The sequence below is a fragment of the Carlito syrichta genome, unplaced genomic scaffold, assembly GCF_000164805.1.
Source record: "Carlito syrichta isolate Samal-C Ts95f unplaced genomic scaffold, Tarsius_syrichta-2.0.1 Scaffold130505, whole genome shotgun sequence".
NCBI lineage: Eukaryota > Metazoa > Chordata > Mammalia > Primates > Tarsiidae > Carlito > Carlito syrichta.
This window is the reverse complement of record NW_007074601.1, coordinates 275,362-294,067: the sequence shown is the minus strand read 5'-3', so window position 1 is coordinate 294,067 and position 18,706 is coordinate 275,362. Positions and strand designations below refer to the sequence as shown.

General features: G+C 35.6%; 1 protein-coding gene across 2 annotated transcripts in view; it reads right to left on the bottom strand.

Moving 5' to 3' along the window:
• Positions 1 to 15,638: 15,638 nt before the first annotated feature.
• The window catches only part of KLRF1 (killer cell lectin like receptor F1), an 18,911-nt gene continuing 15,843 nt past the window's right edge, over positions 15,639 to 18,706 (bottom strand). For both annotated transcript variants that reach the window (XM_008049089.1, XM_008049090.1), the window contains 2 exons: positions 18,386 to 18,498; positions 15,639 to 15,747 (listed from right to left, as the gene is read on the bottom strand). In XM_008049089.1, the coding sequence (XP_008047280.1) occupies positions 15,639 to 15,747; positions 18,386 to 18,498 (222 nt within the window). The remainder of the gene's footprint in view (positions 15,748 to 18,385; positions 18,499 to 18,706) is intronic.

The following is an 18,706-nucleotide window of genomic DNA, read 5'->3' as shown; positions in this document are numbered from 1 at the left end:
TGATTTTGTTTGTAAAATTCTTTTATAAATAAAGCTAATTTAATATTACTGATTTAATAAAAGCAATTATATCTTTTGAGTTACTGACAGACTGCCTATGCATTTAACTTTAAGGCTCTTACTTAGGTAACTATTAGCAGGCCACAAAATTAGTTAATAAAATAACTTAAAATAATGACTATTTCTATCTATATCTAAACTTTCATGAGTAATTTGATGAGTATATATTTGTTAAATAAATAAATTGGACAATTAACCTTAAAGTTGTATTATGTTCAATAAGTATTAGGTATTTATTAAATGTCTGGGTTATGTTCTAATAAGATTAAAAAATAAAACAAATTGTTAAATAAATATAAACTTCCTACATTTTATAAAACGATTAACTATGCTTAGGTTTATTAATAAAAGTATAAATTTAAGAAAGTAATTTTACATGGAAAAAACCTTATGTGATAAATGTTTGTTCTACAAAGAAAATGTTTGCTTGTGCCAGAAAAACGAAGGGAAAAATTATGTCTAAGCCTATGGCATTAAAAAATGATAGGTCTAAATAAGTTGAAGGAAATTTATAAAAGATGAACTTTATGAAATAAGTTTTTGGTGTGATCAAGTTGACTTCAATTATAAAAATGTATTTATGTTTTTTTTCCTAAAAATTGAATATTAGTATCAGAAGGGCACTGATACAGGACCACAGTCTGGTCCTATGTATTTAAAGCAATAAAGTTTTCTTAGAATATTCATCTTCTCTTAATAAAATTACAAGGAGTTTGGTTTGCAGCATGTATGGCTTTGGAGTCTATAATACTCAGTGATCTATCACAGAAACAAAGAACTGATTACCACATGTTCTCACTCAAAAGTGAATCCCGGGGACTTGCGGCAAGGCGACCGGGCAATTTGGGCCATGAGACCCTCCGCGAATGAGAACATCCATAAAGACTCTTACTCTCCCCTGGGGGCTGTGACGCTCATTGTTGCCAGCCTGCTCGTCACATGCTGCTTGGCCGCCACCTCAGCTGCGGCTGCCACCGTCCGACGCCTCCGCCACTGCCCTGCTCCTGCCAGAGGCGACCCATGGCACCCGGGCCTGTGAAGCCCCGCCCCCTCCCCCCAAGCACCACGCTACTGAACAGCCACCGCGCTGCCTCCGCCACGCCCCCTCACCTGGAGCCAGGTTCGTGGAGCTCCTCCCATGTGCCGCTGAAGCAGTGGCTGCCACCGCTGCCACCATTGCCTGCTCCCTCTTGCCCTAGGTGGCCACCCAACTTCCACCCGACCTGGCACGAATAGCCCAGTGCTCCTCTGGCCTGCATTGCCCGACAGTCTCGCGCTGCAGTGAAAAAAGAAATCAGCTGGAGCCATGAGACCAGCTCCACTCAGCTCAGCCCATCTCCCAGCTTGGGTTCCAAGGTAACAGCATCAAAATGGGAACGACAGAAGCCCCTCCCCTATGCTAGATAGAGACAGGCCAGATCTGAGTGGCAGATTTGGCTGGCAGCCCAGATCTGAACCACCACCCTCCACAGCAGGCCAGGGACAGTGGACACTGTGAGCAACTCTACCAGTCTACAATGAGAGCTAGAAATCAGAGCTGAAGGGACATTGGACTTAAAGGAATTAAGTCTCAGAGTGTGCTTAGTTCCCCTATTTTAATTTTTTTTTAATTCGTTGTTTGTCTTACCCATCTTTTTTTCCCCTTTTCTCTCCTTTCTTACTGTTATCAATAACGTTTTCATACCTGCTTTGGTTCTGTTGGTTTAGTGACTTTATTCTATTCTAATTTTTTTTCTCTTTAGACCTCATGTATGTATAGGGGAATAGTACACCTATAAGGAGGTTGGTTAGCATGTATGTCTGTATGATTGTGTTTTCAATTTTTTTGTTTGTTTGTTGGTTTGATTGTTGTTGTTTTGTTTGTTTGTTTGTTTTTACTTATATCTGTCTTTGTGTCTCTTTTCATTTGTTAGTTGGTACGTTTGTCTGTTTTTTCCCTTCCTCTTCTCTGTCTCCACCTCCCTCTTCCCCCAATCTCTATTCCATTCTTTTCCCTTTTCTTACCTCATTTTGCTTTCAGGGAGTAAACCTATAACCCCACTGCCTGGACAAATTGCAAGGCAGTGGAAAGTGGGTTCCAGATTATCCATATACCTGTCAGTAGAAAATGGGATCTGCAGATAGATTTTGAATCACAGCTGCCCCCTCAATTAAATCTCAAAACTGCAAAAAGGATCACCCCAGTTCCAGAATTGAACAAAGCCAGAGGATATACATAAAGAAGAATAGGAGATTGAACAAACAGAAGTAAAAGCAACCCCTCCACCCCTGAACAACAGAATTAAAGAAGACGGGGGGAGAGTGGGGGGAGAAAAAGTGAACCCTGAACACCTGTTATAATACAACAAAAAAAAGGGATTGACAGTAGCTGACACTGCCAGGGAAGGAGAGGGGCACATAACATCAGTAAGGGTGCCTGATCCTAATCCAGGCAAAGTGAAGACCAATGGAAGGACCAAAACTTCACCTGTACCTAAGTCATTTATGTGTGTAATCCTGACGTACCCGACAACTTCTTGCTACCTTTATCAAAAATCAATTGACTATAAAAATGTGCTTTTATTTCTGGGTTCTGAGTTTTTATTTCTGGGTTATTATTGTGTTCTGTTGGTCTACATGTCAATCTTTACACCAACTGGTTACTATAGTCTTGCAACATCTTTTGAAGTTAGTGTGATACCTCCAACTTTGTTCTTGCTCAAAATTGATTTTACTATTTGGGTTCTTTTTTTGTCTTATACAAATTTTAGAATTGTTTTTCAATTTATATTGACATTTTGATAGACATTGCACTGAAATTGTAGTTTGCGTGGTATGATCATTTTAACAATATTAATTCTTCTGATCCATGAGCATGGGATGTCTTTCATTTGCTTGGGTCCTCTTCATTTTTTGAATCTGTGTTTTGCAGCTTTCTGTGTAGAAATCTTTCACCTCCTTTATTAAATTTATTCCTAGGTATTATATTTTTATAGTTACTGTAAATGGTATGGCCCTCTTGATTTCTTTTTGCCAAGTTCATTTTTGGTGTACAGAAATGCTGCTGGTTTTTGTATGTTGACTTTGTACCTTGCAACTTTACTGAATTTATTTATCAGATCTAAGAGTTCTCTCTCTCTCTTCCCCCATATATATATATATACACACACATATGTGTGTGCGCACACATAAAATCTGTAAGAGGGATCATTTGACTTCCTCTTTTCCAATTTGGAAGATGTTTATTTTTTTCTTATGTTTAATTTCACTAGTTAGGACTGCTAGTACTACATTGAATATGAGTGGTTGAAGTGGGCATCCTTGTCTTGTTTTAGTTTTTTGAGGAAAGGTTTCAGCTTTTTCCCACTTAGTATGATGCCAGTTTTCACATGTTGAAGTATGTGCTTTCTATACCTAGTTGGATGAAAGTTATCATAGAAGGATGTTGAATTTTATCAGGTATTTTTACTGCATCTATTGAAATGACAATATAGGTCTTTGTCATTCATTCTGTTGATGTGAAGAATCATATTTGTTGTTTTGTGTGTGTTGAACCAACTTTGCAACACTGAGATAAATGTCATTTGATCATATTTTTTTTTTGATGTGTTGTTGAATGAGTTACTAGTATTTTGTTTAAGATTTTTATGTCTAGTCTCATCAGGGATATTTTGTGCCTGTTCTTCTCTGTTTTGTTTTGTTCTTGTCTGCTTTTGGAATCAGGGCAATATTGACCTCAAAGAATGAGGAAAAATTCCCTCTTCTTCCATTTTTTGAAATGGAAATAGCTTGGAATAGTTTGAAAAGAGTATTAGATCTTCTTTAAATGTTTGGTAGGATTTATCAGTGAAGCCTTCTGGTCCTAGGCTTTTGTTTGTTGAGATTTTTATTATTATTATTGAGTCCATCTCGCTACTTATTATTCATCTAATCAAATTTTTTATTTCTTCCTGATTCAACCTTGGTTCATTGTATGTGTCCAGGAATTTATTCATTTTTTTATAGACTTTACATTTTGTTAGCATATAGTTGTTCATGATATTCTCTGATGATTATTTGCTTTTTTGTGATATTAGTTGTAATATCTTCTTTTTTATTTTGTTTTGTTTATTTGAGACTCTTCTCTTTTTATCTTGGCTATGCTAGTTAGTGGTTTATCAATTTTGTTTATCTTTTATAAAAACCAGTCTTTTCATGTAGCTTATCCTTCATGTTGTTTTTGTAGTATCATTTTTTAAAATTTAGTTCTGCTCTGATTTTTATTATTTTTTTTCTTCTACTATATTTGGATTTGTTTTTTTTTTCATTTCTAGTTTCTTGAAATTAATTATTAGATTGTTAATTTGAAATCTTTTAACTTTTTGATGTATGCATTTATGGCTACAAACTTCCCTCTTAGCATTGATGTTGCTGTAATCTATAGGTTTTGAGATGTGAATTTTCATTTTCATTTGTTTCAAGACATTTTAAATTGCCTTTTTCATTTCTTCAGGGCCTCAATCATCATTCAAGAGCATGCTGTTCAATATTGATGTATTGTATAGTTTTGATAGTTTCCTTTGTTATTGACTTCTAGTTTTATTCCATGTGATCTGAGAAAATACTTAATATAATGTTGATTTTTTAAAATGTGTTGAAATTTGTCTTGTGGCCTAACATATGGTCTTTCCTGGAGAATGTTCCAAATATTTATGAGAACAATGTGTATTCTGTAGCTGGTGGATAAAATGTGCTGTAAATGTCTGTTTGGTTTTAAAGTGCAGTATAAATCCAATGTTTCTTTGTTAATTTTCTGTTTAGATGATTTGACTAATGCTAAAAAGTGAGATATTGAAATCCCAACTACTTTTGTATTACAGTATTTTTCTCCCATTAGATTTCATATATTTGCTTTAGGTATTTGTGTGCTTTATTGTTGGGTGCATAAATATTTAGAAATTTCATCATTCCTTTCTCATTATATAGTGACTTTCTTTGTCTCTTTTTATTACTTTTTATATTTAAAGTCTGTTTAAGTTGACATAAATAGAGCTACTTCTGCTTTTTAGTTTTTATTTACATGGAATATTTTTTTTCATCTGTTTATTTTAGTCTATATGTGTCTACATAGGTGAGATGTGTTGCTTGCAGGGAGCATATAATGGGTCTTTTTTAAAAAAAAATCCATTCAGTCATATATATTAAGAGAAAAGTGTGATTTGTTTACATGCAAGGTTATTATTGATATACATAGATTTATTCCTGTCATTTTGTTAATTATTTTCTGATTTTTTCACGTCCTTTCTTTCTTTCTCTCTTATTGTTTACCATTGTGCATTGGTGTTTTTCTATAATGGTACCATTTGATTCCTTTCTCTTTTCCATGTGTGTTTTTGCTATACCAGTGAGGTTATTTTTGTGTGTGTGTATTCTTGATGGTAGTCATTATCGTTTTGTTTCCAATTGTAATCCCCCTTAAGCATTTTTGGTAAGGATAACCTAGTGATAATTAATTCCCTTAGTTTTTCCTTTCCTGAGAAAAATTATTTCTGCTTCATTTGTGAAGTAGAACTTTGCTCAGTTATAGTATTTCTGACTGGCAATTTAAAAAAATTTTTCTTTTAGTGCTTTGAGTATATCATTCCATTCTCTTTTGAGCTGTAAGATTCTGCTTCTGCTGTGAAATCTTTTGTTAATCTGATGGGGGTTTCCTTATAGATGGTGACTAGATGCTTTTCTCTTTCTGTTTTTAGAATACTCTCTTTATCTTTGACTTTTGAGAGTTTGACTATAATGTGCCATGAAGAAGACCTTTTAGGGTTGTATCTTTTGGGGTATCCATGAGTATCCTATATCTGGATATCTAAACTCTTGTTAGTTGGAAAGTTTTAAGCTATGATCTTTTAAATTGGTTTTCTATTAATTTGGTATTCTCTTCACCTTCTTTATAACCCAAAATTTGGATATTTGGTCAGTTGATGGTGTACTATATGTCTCGTGGGCTTTATTTATCTTTATTCTTTTTCTTTTTTAAATATCTCTTTGGGTTATTTTAAAAGACCTGTCTTCAAGTTGCCAAATTCATCCTTTTATATAATCTAGTTTATTGTTGAATTCTTAAATTCATTTTTTATTTTATTCACTCAAATACTCAGTTTCAGGATTTCTGTTTGGTTCTTTTTTCGTGATATGTATTTATTTTGTGAATTTCTTAATTATATACTGATTCTTAATTCTTTGTATTTTTAAAATCTGTGTTTTCTTGTATGTCACAGCACTTGTTCAATATCATTATTTTAAACTCCTTTTCCAGAATTCATAAATTTTTAGTTGGTATTTGTTACTGAAGAATTAATTTTATTTTTTGAAGGTTTTATATTTCTTTACTTTTTCATGTGTCTTGTGCCATTACATTGATATGTGCACATCATGTGTAACAATTGCTTCTTTCAATATTTTGGACTGGCTTCCATAGGGAGAATACTTTTTTTTTGAAGATGTATCTATGGTGTTGGTTGGATAGGACACTTTGGCTCTGATCTGGGTACATACAGTAATGTAGACTTTATATAATTTATTTTCTGTAAATAGTATCAGAAGTGACTGCAATTTCTTCAGTGACTGAGGGCTCAGTTAATAGTGTAGTTTGGCAAAGTTTTGCTAGGGACAGGGTTGCCCACTAGGTCAGTTCTGAGGACCCAGTTGTGGCAGCAGTAGGTCAAGGCTGCTTATCGTTTCCCCTGGTTGACATATACTGGTTTCTGATTTGTGAGACCAGACAGCTTAATTTTGGGTCCTCCAACTGGCTTTGTCAAGTTCTAGCTGTGGCAGCAGTGAACCAGCTGGGCAATCAGGCCTTCAATCCCTGAGTGGCATGGATGGCATAGGTAATGGCAGTAGCAGGAATGGGAAAAAATGTGAGTTCCAAGTGGCCCATGTTGGTGTTAGTAGTGGCTTAAAAGAGTTCTGTAGGCCCACAGATAGTATATACATGTGGATGCCAACTGCGGTGGTAGTGACAGGATAAGTGAAACTCTTCAGACTCTCCTAAGGAGTACACAGATTCCCATAAGGAGTACACAGACTCCCATAAGAAGTACGTGTCAATAATGATGAATGGATCAGGGTGATTACCAGGTCCATGGACAGCATTCCCGGGCACTGGCAGGAGAAACACTAGGGCAGGTTGGTGAGCATAGGCTATCAGGAGTAGCAGTAAAGTGATCTCCAGGCCTCCTAGCAAAGTAATTGGGTAACAGTGGCAGAGGTTTAAAGGAGGGAGCTTGCCCTCAGAGTACATGTTACTTCATTCCAGCTATGATGCTCAGTTGAGCAGGTTTGCTGTCAGTGGCAGCAGATACAGGCAGATGGCTTGGACCATGTGCTTTAGAATCCCTTGGTAAAAGCAGCACAGCAGCAAGAGTTGAGAGATCCAGTCCTCAAGGTGGGCGCAACTGAATAGCCATCCTGCTGCTTAGGGATGTGAGGTTGTTGTCAGTAGCAACTCTAGGCAGGTGGGAATCAGGCTCTGGTGAGCATGAACTTGGGTCTTCTTTGGGCCGTGGACAGCTTTCCCAATGCATTGCACCACAGATTCCTTGAGTGTAGGACACTGCTGGGGAGGTGGAGGGACAGCTATGCCGCTCAGTTCATCTGATGCTGTGTCACTGTAATTCTTCAGATAGACATAGAGAGGGGTTTTAGTGGGACTCCAAGAGCTGTGAGGACACAGAAACTATTGGGCCCCTGAGTGGGATGTAGTCTGGTAGGGTTTGGGCTCTCAAAATTGTGTTGTGCTGCAGGTATTTAGTTCTATGGGAATGCATAGGACTTGAAGTAAACTCTCCCTCTGGAGCAATGTCTTTGCCTGGTCTCCCGGCACCTCTATATGTTAGTCTTAAGGTATATCAGTCTGTTTTGCATTACTACAAATAAAAATCTGAAGCTGGCTAATTTATAAAGAAAGGTTTAGTTTGGCACAGTTCTGCATGCCACTGTCATCTATTTCTGATGAGGCCTCAGGAAGCTTACAGTCATGCTGGAAGGTGAAGGGTGAGTAGGTGTGTCACATGGTGCGAGCAATAGCAAGAGAGATAGAGAAGGAGGTGTCAGCCTGTTTTAAACAACAAACTTCGCTTGAACTAATAAGGAGAGAACGCTTTCATTCATGCAAGAAGGGCACCAAGCCATTCATAAGGAATCTCTACCCATATTCCAATCATCTCCTACTAGTCCTACTTCCAACACTGGTTATTATACTTTAACATGAGATTTGGAGGCAACAACCAGCCAAACTATACTATAAGACATGTGAGGGTCAAGAAGCTCTCCCATGGCTATGGTTACGAGAGTCCATGTTCAGAATATGGACCAGTAGAGATCTATCACTTACTCTTTTTCTGCTTTGGAAACATCTTTAGACTCGTAGCCAATCTTTGCCAAGCAGACTACCTAGATTTCCTCTACTTTCTTGCCTTAGGTGTTTCCTGTCAATTCTCTGTTGAATTATAACGTTCTCTCAAGGCATCTACTTGTTATTTATTTTTTGTGTGTGTGAAGGATGTGAGTGCCAAATGTGTCTAGTCAACCATCTTGAAAGCTCCACACTCTGATCAAGTGTTTTGAACCTTTTTACATATTTGACAAACATCCCCAAAATAAAATCCTAAAGTTTTTTTGACCTAATATCACTTTTGAGATTTTAAAAACAATATAAAACCTGTTTGAATTTCCCTAAAGCTTTAAACAACAACCTCATAATACAAGAGGTAACATTTTAAAAAACTGTTCACATTTAACATAATATTATTAATTGGAGCAATAAAAAGCCACATATTAGTGAAAGATTAAAGTTAATGATTAAACATATATTTATTAATTTAACAGGCTTACTCTACAGAAATATTTTAACATCATTAGACTACTTGTGATAAAAATTAAAATGCTGTATCTAGCTTTGAAAAGGCTTAAAAATATATCTCTCACCTTGTAGAATCATTAAATAATTAGGCTTATTAGATACATTATATAAAAAACACTGTCAAAAGGCAAGTAATGCTAGATTTATTTTAGTCACATTAATAGGTATGTTATTGATATAAATATTTCCAAAATTATATAAATTTATAAAAATCTAATATGCTCTTCTCCATAAACCTGATTGCTATCTTAAAATGCTATATATAACAGAAATATCTTAATTTCCTTGTTAGTATACACATTAATCAGGTTTTTATCTATATCTAGTCTAAGATTTTGTTATTCATAGTTTAAACTTCTTCTCTATAAACATTTACAATCTGATTAATAAAAAAGACTCCAAGTACTCTTAAATAAGGGTTTCTGATAAATTTAAGGTCAAAGACTAAATTTAAAAATTTTAAACACTAATAAAATAGCTAATACACTTACAAAATTACTAATTGAGATCAAGCAGAAAAACAGTTAATTACATAAAATTAAATAACTAATAATGGTAATTTTTGTGACTTTTGCTTAAAATATCATAGGTGCTTACTCAAATGTTTTGTCTTCCAGGTTTAGAGAAATTTTCACTAATGAACTATCCTAATTTGCAGCAATTTGATAAAAAATAATTTTGTGAACAAATACTAAAAAATTTTTTTTTCTTCTTACTTGATTTCTCCAAAATTTAAAAACTACCTGTGAGTATTCTTATGACAATATGGTTATTTACATAAGTACAGTAAAATTCTCTCTTTTAATAGCCGAATACAATTTAAAATATTTGTTACATTATCAAAGCTTTGACATTTTAAAATTATATAAAATGCTTAACTTCAAGGTTCCCAGTCTTACAGTGAGTAAATTATACTGTCACTTCTTGCAAGTTTCAAAAAATCTTAAAATTGTAAATGAAATCCAAAATCTGCCTTGGGTTGGCTTCCTAGCCTCAAGATATTTTTATTTTTATTTTTTTAAATTTTTATTGTAAAGATGCGGGGTACAATTCAGGGTTAGGTATACAAACATTGATCATGCAGGCACCCCTGTTAATGAGGTATGCCCCTCCCTCCCCCAGCAGTCTCCCTCAACTGCCAATCCCACCCCCCACAACAGTTTTCCATTACTGCCAATTGCTTTCATATGGCATTATAATTGTTCAAGGTCTTCTTATGCGTGAGAACATATGGAACTCTGTTCTTTTTTCCTGTGATAAATTGCAGAGTATTATTGACTCCAAATCCATCCAGGTTGCTGTAAAGTCCATATATTTGTAATTCTTTATGACTGCATAATAGTCCATTGTGTATATGTACCACATTTTTTAATCCAGTCCAGGTTCGATGGGCAACATGGTTGGTTCCATGTTTTTGCTATTGGGAATAGAGCTGCAACAAACATATGTGTGCAGGTATCTTCTTTGTAGAATAGTTTGAGTTCCTCCAGATATATTCCCAATAAGCAAATTGCTGTGTCATATGGAAGGTCAATTTCTAGTTCTTTCAGAAATCTCCAGGCTGTTTTCCAGAGAGGTTGTATAAGTTTGCATTCCCACCAGAGTGTAGAAGCATTTCTTTTTCTCCACATTCTCGCCAGCATCAGTTGTTGTTTGTTTTATTAATGATAGCCATTCTTGCAGGGGTTAGGTGGTATCTCAAAACAGGCACATAGATCAATGGAACAGGATCGAGATTCTGGAAGCAAAGTCTCAATTCCTCAACCAACTCATCTTTGATAGAGCCTCCAACAACAACTACTGGGGAGAGGAAAACCTATTCAATAAATGGTGGCGGGAAAACTGGCTGACCTCAAGCATATTGAAACAGGACCCCTACCTATCACCATACACAAAAATTAACTCTAAATGGATCAAAGACCTAAATGTAAAACCTGAAGTTATAAGAATCTTAGAAAATATAGGAGAAACCCTTATGGAAATTGGAACTGGGAACCAATTCCCACTCAGAACCCTACAGGCCAATACTGTAAGAAATAAGATAGATAAGTGGGACTTCATCAAATTAACAAGCTTCTGCAAAGCAAAAGAAACCATCAAGAAAGCAGGGAGACAACCCACAGAATGGGAAAAAATATTTGCCAACTGTATATCTGACAAAGGTCTAACATCTAGGATCTACAAGGAACTCAAATGCACCAAAGAGAAAAAAACAAACAGTCCCTTTAAAAAGTGGGCAAAAGATATGAATACACATGTCTCAAAAGAAGATATACGGGCAGCCAGCAGACACATGAAAAAGCGCTCAGCCTCACTCATTATCAGAGAAATGCAAATCAAGATATTTTTAAATTCGAGATTTCTATGTGACCCATGTAGAAAAGAAGTTATGTTTCTGCCAAAAAAAAAAACTGTAATACACCTACTATTAGATTGTAACTCTGTACAATATTTTTGGGTTCTTGTTATCTACCTAAAGACAATACTAGATCCCAGATTCTTTTGGGTCCCTCCCATCCAACTTTCTTCCATAAAAGTAATAAAATTGAAACTACTCTGTTTTTAAACCCTATAGGTTTAAACTAGATGAACTTTATAAAAAGTTTTGTCCCTATTGTGTGAGCCACATAAAAAGTTCACTAAACAGCGTTATGCCATAATCAGAGACATTCAGCCTATAAACTAGGATGAAAAGTTCATGCTTACCAAGCTTTTACAGTTTTCCTAAGATGGTGGAACAAAACTCCATGTTATAGTAAGACTCTTACTCCTTCTTAACATTACCTTTGTTCCATTTGACAAGATAATGTTGTAATTACATATTCACGATCAGTTAAGTGTTTCAGTAACTTGACAAAACCTGACCTAAGAAATTCTTTTACCATACCTAGTGAACAACTTTGACAATATTCCTGACACAATTTTGTATTCAAATTGTATTAGTAGTCTCTCTTATAAAGCTGAAATTCTTTAATTTATTTCAACACGTTCATAAAAATCAAACCATCCAGTTCCCCCCATGATCTTTTTACTCATTTAGGTTGCTGTCCTGAGGCTTGGGCTCTTAGTTCAAAAACATTGTACAACTAAATTTTTTATATTATTCTAAATTATTTTTCAAATTATGATTCTTACATTTCATCCTTTTTGCCTCTTCACCCTTTCTTCCAACAAGATAACATTAGTCCAATGCTTGGAGATGATTGTTGATGTCTATAAAACTACTTATAAAATTTCATGGAAGAATCCAAACAAAACTACCCTAATATTTTTTTTCTGTCCTCTTTGTTATGCTAATATGGGCCAGATCCCTGACATCACACTCTGTACATTCCCATCAACATGAAACAGAGACAATCTAGACAGGCCTATCCTGGCATCAAGAGATAATTAAGCTAGGCTCTGTGGCTCAGCCTGTAATTCCGCGCCTTTGGGAGGCTGAGGTGAGTGGATTGCCTGATCCTGCGGGTTCGAGACCCACCTGGGCAACAAAACCTCATCTCTACAACAAATCAAAAAATCAGCCGGGCGTGGTAGCGCATGCCTGTAATTCCGGCTACTTGGAAGGCTGAGGCGGAAGGATCGCTGGAGCCGAGCAGGTCGAGGCTGCAGTGGCCGGGAGCGGCCACTGCACTCCAGTCTGGGCGACAGAGTGAGACTTCAACTCAAAAAAAAAAAAAAAAAGATAATTAAGCCTAATTTCAAAATAGTTGATTAAAGCTTTTTGCACAGCAAAAGAAACAATCAAGAGAGTGGGAAGACAACCCGCAGAATGGAAAAAAAAAATTTGCTAATTATGTATCTGACAGAGCTGAAAGGCAAATAATATAATAATAATAATAATAATAATAATAATAATTCTATCAAAAGTGGGCAAAGAGCAGGAATAGACACTTCTCAAAACAAGATATACAAGCAACCAACAGATACATGAAAAAATGCTCGGCCTCACTAATCATCAGTGAAATACAAATCAAAACCACAATAAGATACCACCTTACTCCAGTAAGGATGGCCCTCATCAATAAATCAAAAAACAACAGATACCAGCAAGGGTGCAAAGAAAAGGGAATGCTTCTACACTGTTGGTGGGAGCACAGGCTAGTTCAACCTCTATAGAAAGCAGTATGGCGATTACTAAAAACTAAAAACTGACCTTCCTTATGATCCAGCAATACATATCCTGGGAATATACCTAGAGTGACAGAAATCTTTCTACCAAAAAACCAAAAAAAAACCCTGCACACATGTTTACAGTCGCACTACAAAATTGCAAATACATAGAACCAACCCTACTGCCCATCAATAGTGAACTGGATAAAGAAAATGTGATACATATACACAATGTATTATTACACAGCCATAAATAATAATAAAATCATGGAATTTGCAGCAAATTGGATGGAGTTGGAGACCATAATACTTTGTGATCTATCACAGAAACAAAGAACTGAATACCGAATGTTCTCATTCATTAATAGAACCTGAACATTAATCACATTAGCACAAGTGAGAGATTGGCAGTTAACGGGGAGTGAATGAGAGGAATATAGCATCCCAAAGGGTACCTGGCCCTAAACCAGGGAAAGTGAGGGCCAGTTGGAGATCCAAACTTCACCTGAATGCAGCCTGTTTGTGTAGCTAGTCCTGTCTTGGACCCCACATATCTATAATAAAACAAAAAAGCAGTGCTTTAAAAAAAAAGCTCTATTAAAAAGAGAAAAATGTAACAGTTGGTCCTACAAATTGGGTCACTTTTACCATATACGACTAAAACAGATTTGACTTTCGCAGATCTCCTGACAGGAGTTGGTTTTGCCATGGGAAGCAAAGTGTTGCACTGAAGTCAAGCCCCTACCTTTCCATAGAGGCTAGGAAATATGAGCCCTATCACCCTTGAAGATTATATTTTAAAGTGATGACTCACAGGATTTGAGAAAGGTATCCCTGAATTGTAAAACGTGTTAAAGGATTTTTTGTTTTGTTTTGTTTTGTTGAGTTGGAGTCTCACTCTGTCACCCAGACTGGAGTGCAGTGGCCACTCCTGGCCACCGCAGCCTCGACCTGCTGGGTTCCGGCGATCCTTCTGCCTCAGTCTTCCAAGTAGCTGGAACTACAGGCGTGCACTACCACGTCCGGCTGATTTTTTGATTTATTGTAGAGATGAGGTCTCGCTGCCCAGGCAGGTCTCGAACCCGCAGGCTCAGGCAATCCACTCACCTCAGCCTTCCAAAGGTGCGGGATTACAGGCTGAGCCACCGAGTCAGCCTGTTAAAGGATTTTTGAAAGATTTATGTCTCAACAAGATGGAGAAAAAATTTAAAATTACAAGTTAGATAAAGTAAATGCTCTAAGAAAAGGGAGGTTAGAAGCCTATAGTGGAGAGAAACTTGTGTAGGATTTAGAAAGCTGAGGCAATATTAAGGCCATCTTGGCCACTTCATACAAAATATAAATTAATTACATGAGAAAGAGTAACTCAACAGTGAATTCAAGTAGAAATTAAATTGGTTATGTGACTGGAATAAATATTTTCAATAATGGGACAAGTAAAATTTTTATTACCTGAAAGGTGCAGAGAGAACAGAGCTTCACTGCATCACTTCTATGTTATTTCTGCCAACAACACATAACTCGATTCAAACCATAAGAAATGATCCTACAGATTCTAGTTGAACATTTTGCAAAATAGCTAATCCATAGTATTCAAAAGTGTCAAGGTCATGAATGTTAAGGAAGATTGAGGCACTTTTCCAGACTCAAGGGCAATAAACAGACATAGTCACTAAATACAGACATTAGTTCTGAGCTGGATGCTTTTACTCTAAAGAACATTATTTTGACAATTGCCAATCTTTACAGAAGTATGAGTTAGATAATAGTTCTATGGCAATGTAAATTTGCTGATTTTGGTCATTGTGTTGGGGTTATGTTAAAGGAGGGTTGGTTTTTTTTTGTAGAAAATACACATGAAAGAATCATAAATACACATAAAAGTTTTATAATAAAATGCATCCATTTGGTGGCTAATTCTCAAGAAATTTAAGAAAAGTGTGTTTTTCCTATACTCAATATCTTCTTTCAAGTTTATGAGTTTCTAAATTTAGAAAAAATGAATATATAAAAATTAGATAAAATCTGAAACAAACAACACGTTTAACACTTTTACCCCAAAATTCTACTTTTAGTATTTTTATCACAGAAATAAAAGTGCTACCATTTAAGACAATATTCAAAATGTTTATTGCAGAAAAGTTCACAGCAGCAAAAACCTGAAAACAAAGATAATGCTCATCAATAGAACTGTGAAAAGTGTAAAAATCCATACTATAAGACAAACCTTAAAGCTATAAAAAAATTTCTTAAGATTTTTAAAGAATTTGTAAGAAGCAAGACACAGAAAAGCAATCATAACTTGATTACATTTGGTACAAAGTAAACAATGAATAAAATTCCTATATATAATTACATTTGCTCAAATTGAACTATATAATCACACAGAAAATTTGAAGGGTATGTTTTAGTTTGTTAACATGGGTTATTCTGAGACTGGAACCGGTGTACATGACAGAGGGAGAAGGGAGAAGAGATCTTGGTGTTTAACTGCATTTTAAAAATCTTACTCCTGAAGATTAATATTAGAGTCTAATAGGCCCAAAACATTGATCACTAATTATTTAACTATCAATTTTTTAAAACTCTAATATTGGCAAATCCATTTGAAAACACTGCTACAGCTTTCGGAGTAAATTTTGCTTTCTTTAGTAGAAGCACAACTGTTTACTTTAGCTGGTCCTTTTACAAAGAATCTGGGAAAGGAAGAGTAAATACATTGTTAATTATTGCTGTTGAAGACATCCATTTGTGTTATCAGATAAGACCCTCTTATAAATAAGAAGGTAATTCAAAATTTCAAAACATTTTAAAATACCTGAACTCATTAACCATTAATGTGTTCTGTAACTTAGGTTTATTGTCTGTGATTGGCCAAGAGTTCTCAGAGCATCTATCTGCAAATACCAGAACTGAATAAATTTCTCTCCACATTCCCATTGCCGCATATGTTTCAATGAGATTTTTTTAAGTCTATATACCACTTAGAATATATCCACATAAAGTTTTAGCATCTTTTTTTTAGTTTTGTATGCATATCTTCTTCTCTTTTGATATTAAATAATATCAAGATTAATAATAGTTTATTTTCAAATAATCTCTCTAGGTTTCCTATAGCTAACTGTGCAATGATGATAATAATTATTTACTTTATGATAGTGTTTCAGAGGTTAAGTGAATTGATATTTGTGAAGAACTCAATACACAAACTGACCCATGTAAGACTTGAATAATAAGTTGCATATTATTGTATTATTTATCTATAAAGCAGTATATTAAATACAGTAATAAAGTTATCTATAAACTACTTTAGTGTTACTGATTTATTCTATGAGAAATTTTTTTTTTTTTTTTTTTTTTTGAATTGGAGTCTCACTCTGTCACCCAGACTGGAGTGCAGTGGCCGCTCCCGGCCACTGCAGCCTCGACATGCTGGGCTCCGGCGATCCTTCCTCCTCAGCCTTCCAAGCAGCCAGAATTACAGGCGTGCGCTACTATGCCCGGCTAATGTTTTGATTTATTGTAGAGATGAGGTCTACGCTGCCCAGGCGGGTCTCGAACCCGTGGGATCAGGCAATCCACTCACCTCAGCCTCCCAAAGGCGCGGGATTACAGGCTGAGCCACTAAGCCTGGCTGAGAAATTTTTTTGAACTGTGGAAAAAGTTCAAGAAAGATTCTTGGAAAAGGTGCACATGATCTTCAAAGCTTCCAAATTCATAGGGGCAAATAAGTACTTAATTTTCATATTACAAAATACACTGTCTACATTTATATTTGACTTTTGTATTGTGCATATAATGGACAAAAATCCCTAGGCCTGGTCTAGAGTAAAAACTCAACCCTTAGAATAGTGTCAAGTGGATTTGGCATGAGGACAAAATCAAGGTTAGCAACTTCAAAAGTAGTCTAGCAGGTAGTGTTCAGTGACACAATTCTACCCTCAAATGGCACTCACTCATAACTTTATATTTCATTTCAAATAATGTTTTGATTCACTTCTTTAGATTGATTTATTTAGTACAGTGATAGAAAGTATATCATATTTAATGATGAAATACAGATTATAGGGAAAAATAACACAATAGCATCATTAAGTTGGTTACCATAGTGTATTAGTTTCCTATCATTTCTGTAAAAGACTACCATAAACTTAATGGTCTAAAACAACACCAATGTATTATCTTACAGTTCGAGGTATCAGTCCAAAATGGTCACATAGAGCTAAAACCAAGCTATCTACAGAATTGCTTTCTAAGTGGACTAGGGAAGAATCTGAGACGATCTGCATTTCTGGGCTCATGGTCACATTATGTGAACCACTGCATTCCTCTTCACATCTTCTATTCTAACTCCACTTCTTCTTATAGGGCCCCTTGTGATTTAATTGGGACCACAAAGATAATCCAACATAATATTCCTATCTCAGCCGGGCTCGGTGGCTCAGCCTGTAATCCCGCGCCTTTGGGAGGCTGAGGTGAGTGGATTGCCTGTGCCCGCAGGTTCGAGACCCGCCTGGGCAGCGTAGACCTCATCTCTACAATAAATCAAAAAATCAGCCGGGTGTGGTTGCACATGCCCGTAATTCCGGCTACTTAGAAGGTTGAGGCAAAAGGATCGCCGGAGCCCAGCAGGTCGAGGCTGCGGTGGCCGGAAGCGGCCACTGCACTCCAGTCTGGGCGAGAGTGAGATTCCAACTCAAAAAATGTATATATATATATATTACTACCTCAAGATTCTTACTTTACTTACACCAGCAAAGGCTCTTTTGCGTACCAAATAACGTGTTCATGGGTTTTGGTAATTAGGATGTGGACATCTTTGGAGACCATCATTTTGCTTACTAACACAGGAATGAGATTTTGACTTTACCTACATTACTATTTGAATTTCTAATTAAATATTTTATCATAAAATGAACAAAGTACACAAAAATATTGATGAAATTTATAAAATCCTCAATAATCCCAAGCAACTGTTGAGAGAATTTTGGATCATTTTGTTCTATCTTCTACTTATTGTCTGTCTTTTAAAATTATGATAATCATATAACACAAAAATTTATTTTTTTATTACTAGCATGGCTAAAGTTAACATTGGGAACTTTAAAATAGAAGACTACATTGGTCCAATCTACTTTTTAAAATAAAGTATGAGAAATTTTTAGATCATAAACAATCATTATTGGTTTCAAATCCTTTTGCTTTAAAAGCCAAATCAATATGTCCATAATACCAAGAACTATTTTGGATACCACATTGGTGGACGTAGAAGTGCATCTGAAGAAATGTTCTACAGTAGACAATGAATCAGATTGCCTTTTAGAAAAGACTCACCTCTTTTGATCTAATGGAGAACCATCCACCCAAGTCCATGCTCTCTTCAAGGAGGTAAAGTTAAGTCCAATCCATACATAGTTTGATTGTCTCAGGTATTTCTGTATAAAAGCCTAGAGAGTGAATAATAAGTAGTAACTAAATGAGCAAAATATTTTAATAATTCAAACACAAAAAAATATTTTAAATTTTATTTTATTTGTAAAACTAGCATTCTGCATGAAGATTCTTATATTAATTAATTCATATCTTAATTACATGTATTATATAATATATATGTTTTACACACACACACACACACACACACACACACACACACAC